The sequence below is a fragment of the Nipponia nippon genome, unplaced genomic scaffold (assembly GCF_047370975.1).
Source record: "Nipponia nippon isolate SJK-2023a ecotype South Korea unplaced genomic scaffold, ASM4737097v1 scaffold_33, whole genome shotgun sequence".
Taxonomy (NCBI): domain Eukaryota; kingdom Metazoa; phylum Chordata; class Aves; order Pelecaniformes; family Threskiornithidae; genus Nipponia; species Nipponia nippon.
In genome coordinates, this window is record NW_028262351.1 from 4,315,717 (window position 1) to 4,323,368 (window position 7,652).

At 37.8% G+C, this 7,652-nt stretch overlaps 1 protein-coding gene across 1 annotated transcript in view; it reads left to right on the top strand.

Moving 5' to 3' along the window:
* Window positions 1-6,994, top strand: part of LOC104015959 (microtubule-associated protein 1B) — a 59,272-nt gene extending 52,278 nt beyond the window's left edge. The window contains exons 6-7 of the mRNA XM_087770635.1: window positions 1,630-1,868; window positions 2,597-6,994. Coding sequence (XP_087626761.1) covers window positions 1,630-1,868; window positions 2,597-2,752 — 395 coding nt within the window. The 3' untranslated portion in view covers window positions 2,753-6,994. The remainder of the gene's footprint in view (window positions 1-1,629; window positions 1,869-2,596) is intronic.
* Window positions 6,995-7,652: the final 658 nt, after the last annotated feature.

The window sequence follows — 7,652 nt, forward strand, 5'->3', positions numbered from 1 at the left end:
AAAATATGAATTAGATTAGTGAAGGAGGCATCGTGCTAATATGTTGTTTCCGGCAGATCTTGTTAGAGAGTGCTTTGGGGATACTTTGATTTTGCTGTTGTCAGGACTGATATTCTATTGAAAGCTTTTTACAAGGAACAGGTCTAGGATTCAATGCAAGCAAACCAGCTTTCAGCTATCATCTGTAGCTTCCCTATTTTAAGTTGTCTGCTGTTCCTTTCTTACATCATCGTTTGCACGTCTCTGTTAGTAGATGCTTTTCAAAGCAGCAGTACGGTTCCTCATGCTGTACATTTCTCCAGCACTTTAGCTTTATATTAGATTCTTCTTCCTTGAAGCATACTTCTCAGGTATACGCTAGAGCTGAAGACAAGGCTCTATTTGATAATGACATTTAAGTGTAAACTGTAATGTCTAATATTTTATCCAGTGCTGATATCCACAATTCAGAAAGATTTATCACAGATTTTTTATGATGAAAGATGATAAAAGATTTTGTAACATACCCAGTAGTTAAAAACTCTCTAATTCAGGAAATCTTATCATATTATGATGCTTATTTGGCATAGTGCCCTATGATGAACGGCAGGTCACACTGAACAATTGTATTGGACTTTCCTGGCTTTACAATATGTGATCCTAAATAGAGTGTATTGCTCAGATAATTTAGTTTACCAAACTTCATCCTCTGTAACATCATGAGAAGGCCAATAAAACATAAATGATGATCATCTGGATACAATTACTGGTTGAATCCTGATTGTCAGTTCACACCATGATCCATTGTGTAGCAAAACCAGCTTTTTTTGGTAGTATTTTTAATGTGTGTGTAAACTTTGAACTTCCTTTTGACTGAACCTCTTCTTAGAACAGATACTACACTATGTATAGCAGCAAAAACATGCTTCCCTCTACTTTTTATTATAAGTGGCTAGTTTGTGTATGCAAATAAGGATCCAGCAGGCAAATAAACACTTGTTCTCAGTTTCCTGAAGTAATTGCTTTAGGAAGTTTCTCTTTTCTCCCAAGTTCCTCTTTGCCCCTCTTTCTGCTCACATGTAGTAGCTTCCTGATGCACCTGTAAGACAGTATGAGCATATCAACAGCTACTATGTCTTGGTATGTGCTGATACCCCAAATCTCAGGACCACTTCTGCATGGCTCCCCATGTGACTCTAGCTTTTATAATCATGCATACCTGAGACTTTCGAAAATCTGTACTTCTTAACTTGGAAAATAATAGTGTCATTTGTTGAATGGTAATTCAGTAATCACAGCCTTGTGTAGTAATTGTTGGATAATAGTAGTATATTACTGGGAAAGGTTCAGTCAAATGTTGGTTATGTGGTAGTGAGTTTTTATTGTATTATATAGATAGTTACTTTTATTCCATTTTTTTCCTCCCAGTGCAATCGTAACTGGCATACAACAAAGCTGGAACGTGTCATTAGATGTAGGAGGGTAATGCCATAATTGTTTCAGGGGACACAGAAGTGCAATTGTAGCTATGTAATGCTTAACCAACACTAGCAATTTTAAGAATATCATCTCAGTGGTTAAAATGGTAATTAATAAATGCATGTTTTTAACCAGCCTGTGATATATTCTTTTGTTGTTTGATTTCCAAAGGACCTGGGAATAGTAAGTCAGCAAAATCTACAGCGATGCCTCCAGGACCTCCAGTGTATTTGGATCTGGTGTACATTCCCAACCACAGCAATAGCAAGAATGTCGATGTTGAGTTTTTCAAGAGGGTGCGGTCATCCTACTACGTGGTGAGCGGGAACAATTCTGCAGCTGAGGAGCCAAGCAGGGCTGTTCTGGACTCCCTGCTGGAGGGCAAGGCCCAGTGGGAGAGTAACATGCAGGTAGGCTCTTCACTAGTATTTCTACCTGGAAATTTAATCTTCTCTGGGAAGCAACTACAGGAAGCCAGAGTGCCTCTGGAGTGGGCGGTGGCTGCTGGGGACAGGAGTTCCCGGCCTGGGCACCTTGTTTCAAGAGTGATGTGAGAGGACACCCAAGTGAAGCACAGAGCTGCACCATACTCAGTTGCTCCCCCATTTCTGGCCCTTCTGACCTGTCTCTGGAGAATAAAACATTTGGGAACTGGTTTACAGGGCCGTTTGGCTATTTCATCTTGTTGCTATACCATATATGATCCAAGTTTGGAAACCTTGCAGTTTGTAAGTAGGAAAGAAAAGTGAATGCTTCATGGTTTATATGGTAATCACATACACTTGGAAACTTCATGTGCCTTTCCAACATGATAAATAAGTAAACAAAATATTTGGCCATAAACTGAAAAGCTATCGGTGCAGACTGCAGACTGCTACTTCTCTGGAAAGTTGCATCTCAGCACCTTAGAGAACCAAGGTTTTATTTTGATAAACTGCTTCTTTACAGTCATTTTATCTTATCTACATGTTTGTTTATTTCCTTTTATCCATCCATTTATTTAAGTATTTATTGCATAAAGATCCACTCTATCCAAAAGGGAATCATATTTGTTGGCCAGGACTTCTTACAAAGACATTTTTCTTATCAGTTGTTTCTGTTGTCCATTCCTCAGGAGTTCTCCTGTTTTGTGTTGTAGGTGACCTTAATCCCAACCCATGACTCAGAAGTGATGAGGGAATGGTACCAAGAGACCCATGAGAAACAGCAGGACCTCAACATAATGGTTTTGGCAAGCAGCAGCACTGTTGTTATGCAAGATGAATCTTTTCCCGCATGCAAGATTGAACTGTAAGAACAAGACCATGCACCACAAGATTTAACTTTGTTTTCAGAAATTCTTCAGTTTGAAAACGCCTTTTCTAAAAATTCAACCCATATATTTCAACTGCTGAACTGTATACCTGCAAAATGCTATACTGTATCATGGCGATGCAAGTCATTAATATTTTTCAGTCTTTGCTGATTGCTAAGGGAAATAACAGTATTCCCATAGTAGGGTTCAAATTACTGCGAAAATACAGATCCAGTTTCATCTCCGCTGAATGTTTGGAAACCATGTACTACCAACCCCAACTGACTTCTGCCAGGTAGAGGCATTTGCCCTCTAAAGAAACACAAAGAGAGAGAAAGAAAGAGAGGGGTAGGAGAAGTAAGTAATAAATAATTAGATCTCCAGTAGTCTCATGGCAATAGCTGTATCGCTTACTGCAGTCTGTTTATGCACTCACATGAAAAGGAGGTTTTAAATTTGTATCAATCTGAGCTATCGCAAAGGAGGTCCTTACTTTACAGAATTAAGTTAGCTGGAAAATAAAAAGCAGCAGAATGTGGCTAGGAAGGGACGTACAACCTAATGCTCATTAGCAGTTTTCCACTTTAATTTGAACTCTGCATACTGACATACCATAACAATCGTAGGCCAAATATGCACGTAGTTTGAACCCCATTCAGAATTCTAAAACCTTTCTTTCAACATGCAGAATTGTTGGTCTAAGGCATGCTCCCAGTAAAAATCCACTCACTCCAGTCAGAACTGACCAGTCCACATGCTTAAATGCCCATGTCCACTGTCAATTAACTGAAGCAAAATACCAAACAGTTGGGAGTACATACAGTAGACAATTTGCCTTAGAAAGTGACTTGAATGTACAAAGAAACTTGATATATTTATTTTTTAATGTTGAGACAGCAAATTTATAAAACATCTGTGTAGGATCATAGTTACACCAGTAAAGAAGTGTGAGTGTGCATGCATGGTACTACAAACCTATCTGACTGGTCAAACAGCTTGGTGCTATGAATTACATATGTTAGTTCTGTGAACAATTCGTTGATGCACCAGGACAGCTCAACAAGGCAAGATGAGCATTTTTTCTTTAAAGCTTCTTTTGTACTGTGGAAGCAAGATTGAAGTGGCGTCCAGTATCAGAGTTGCAAAACTTAGTGAAACATTCAGGATGATGAAAAAGGTTACCTGCAAGTCTGTACAGTATTCAACCTTCCTTTGTCTTACCTTATTTTATTTGTTTCATTTAAGAGTAAATATGGGAACAAATGTACAGAAACCTTTTTTTTTAGTGCTGCATGAACTTTTAATAGATTTTTAAGAAAAGTTTTCATTTACAGGAAAATGCAAAGAAAAATTTTTCAGGTGAAGGCAATTTTTTTAGTAGTTTTGTAAGATAAATTAATAATGTTGTTTGAGGTTCTAGTGAGAATGGATATTGAGGTAAGATTTACTGAAAATAGTCAACTGCCGATACCTTTTTTGGGTGGTGGGGAGGGGCACCCTGGTGGTAAAATTAACCTATTGATGATGACGGAAAATGGGATCTGAAATGTTGATTGCCTAATATTTACAAGGGTGTAACCTACACTCTCAATCCTTACAAGATCTTGAAAAAAGATAGAATAAGCAATAAGCTAAAATAAGTCCCTTTCCTTTCTTCCTTCCTCTCTCTCTTCCTTTCCCCCTTCCTTTCCTTCTCTAGACTGCTTGCAGCAGAACAGCATGTAGAACAGTTCCATCATTTAAGATAGTTTGGATCTTTTAGTCTCAGAAGTTTTATCCCAATAAAAAAATCTTGTTACATTGTAGAAGGTTTGCAAATCTGAATTTAAAGAAGGTGTAAAGGCCTCCAAAATGAATATATGTGCTGGTCTGTATGATTCACCATTATGGCTGGTATTAAGTTTCACAATGTAGTGAACTATGACTCATTTTATTTTCTTTACTTATAATTTATTTCAATTTTACATTGTTAGGATATTTTTGTTTAATAGGTATATGTTTGCATTCCTAATTTTTATGAGGGTTTTTTTATACTGCTTTAGGGCCCTTTAAATTTGGGCTCCTGAGGCCTATTTAATGCTGTGAATTACTGTTTGTCAGTTGTTGAGGTCTTTGATTTATTTTTAATGTCTTCTTTTTTTTAGGTATCTTTAGCAATGCTGTTTTATTTATTACTATACCTTTTAAGTCGTTAAGAATAATTCAGAATGACTATGGCAGAAAAGGCAAATGGAAATGTATTGTAAAAACAAGCATGTTTGCTGGGCTCATAATCATTCACTTAAAATTGCTTTTGTAATATATAGTCTTCAAAGTTATAGGCAAAATGTTTGGCAGAATAGTTGTACTATTTCTACAATTCTGCTTTGTCTACTTATACAGGTCAGATTTCAAACTTTTTGAGTGGGTGGGAACAGATTTTCTGACAATATCTGAAATGGTTTGTACCTCGGCTTTGGTAGAAAATCTAAGTACAGCAGTGGTCCTGAGACTAATCTCACTTATGCCGCTTACTCTTGTGAATCAGGAGCAATTTCACTACAATCAGGGAAGTTACAGTCATTTGGTCCTACTGTAACTGAAATTAGAATCAAGCCTTAAATCTCCCCAAGTAAGTTTGTGATGGCTCAAGCATTAGTTTTACTTTAAAAATAATAATAATTAGGCAGTTACAGCCAACTTTAAAATGTTCATTCATTTTTTGCTGCTACAAGAATATTAAAAACCCAGTCTGGCTATTCTGAGGTATTGTAATGCCTGTTCCATCCATTCCCTTTTAAATGGTAATCACGCCTGGGTGTAACACAGCAATGAACTCCTCCATTAGCTCCTCTTGCCCTTAATGTCTTCCCTGCCTGTGGAACTAATCTAACTGTGCTAATCATAATACTACACAATTAGTTTAGTAACAGTCATCAAAATGTACCATGTACATTAATGATGAGTGCTGTTGATCAGCATAGATTTCTAGGAGCATGGTTTGTTATTGGTTAATTATAAAGATTCAATATCTGAGTGTAAAGGACGCTCCATTTAAATGATGGTATTACCCATAACAGCATCCCCAGTCATGATCTTTATGCTATTACTATACTGCTTCATAAAATTCAATGAAGAATTAACTTTAGACACCCCACTCCTGAACTTGGACAGGGCCTCTCTTGCATGCCTTTTCAAAGTCCTGTGGTGGGCATGACTTCATTGACCTCTACTTTTCACCCCATCTTTCATAGAATTCACTTTTGATTTTTTTATTATTATCTTACATACTGTGGTGAATGGAGCTAACTGTATATGAATGGGTTTTTTTAATTGTCTATGATAGCTTATGCATTTTAGGAGAGTTCTGATACTCATTTACTAAGATTTAATCAATTTGTTAATTGAATTTTCAATCCCTCTCACCATAAAGCAAGTCAGCTCCAAAGAGCACTTACTGTGCATTTAGGACATTTCTGTCATATGCTTCTCTTCATCTGTCGCAAGGGGTTCTTGCTCAGTAATGATGTTTTGAGAGAAATAGTAATTTTGTTGGTCTGGATTTATTAGAAAAGGAAAAAGTATAATGTTTACACTTGTAAGAAACTGTAAGCTTTCATCTTTTCACTTAATTGAACAAAACACTAAAAGCAACTAGGGGTAAGCGTTTCTTAGAATGCTATTATTATTCACCTGGTTTAAAAATGTTTGCTATCTAAAATAAAAAAAAAGAAAAAAGTCTGTTGTGACTTTACAAAAAAATCTAAAAAAATAAGTAGCTAAATAAAACAATGGCATAAAAATATTGAAAGAAAAAAAAAAAGCAGAAAAAAAAAGCTTCTCTGCACTAGACTAGCTAGGAGCTCCAGGTGGCAGAGCTACCTCTTCAAGACTGGGCTGTAATCACAACTGTAAAAGAGGAAATCTGAAATATGCTTTCACGCATTTGCATGCAGTCATCATCTTCCAAACTATGGAAAGAAACAGTCTTGTTGCTGGCTGAGAAGCACCTCACACACCTCCTCTCTCTTGTTCTGAACGGTGTTTGTGTCAGTCTGCAGCTGTGTACGGTATTATGTCTTATAATCCTGCATCGCTTCTATCCAGTCATATCTAATGTAGAAAATTAGTTTCCAGTGAAAGTAATATGTAGTGCTTTTATGATATTTGTGTGCAATGTCCCCTCTTCCACTGAGGATATTTGATGTAAAGGAAACAAACTCAGTTCCACAATAAAATACAAAAGTGGTAAAGTGGTGTTGACATTTCTTGTCTTTGTGTATGTACGTATTTGTAAGTTTTCCCTTTCATTCAATCATGATTATCTACTATATGGACTTTTCCTCAAAAGATCAATGACTATTTAAATACTAGATAAGAACCAATCTTTATTTAGAAATTGAGAAATAAATGCTGAAGATTACTTTTATTTCTTGTGGTGTGAAAGATTACCATGATGTACCATGATGTGGCTTCTTTTTGTTGTTCTCATTTCTGTATCCTTCAGCAGCATGAGAAAACACCTCATTTTCAGTAAGTACACGTTCAAGGGGCTGTGTCAGAGATGATACCCAATAAAGCTACATCACCGAGGCGAGCAGCTCTGGTGCTGGCAGGATCCGCAGTGGAGCACATCAGCGCGGTGCACGGGGGGGGGGGGGGGGTTCCTTAACCTCAGGGGGAGCCAAGAGAGGCGCCAGGAGCCCGCAGCTCCCAACACAGCGGATGATGAGACCTGAGCAGGGCCAAGAGCAACAGCGGCCAAGCTCCCCACGTATAAAAGAAGTCCCTAGGGAGCACTAGTGACCAGGAGCACCGTGAACAGGGTGGGCAAATAGGGCGCGGCACAGCAAGAAGGGCTCTGTAGCTCTGCCGGCTCGACCAGGGAGCAATGGTATCCACCCGGCAGAAGGCTATGTCC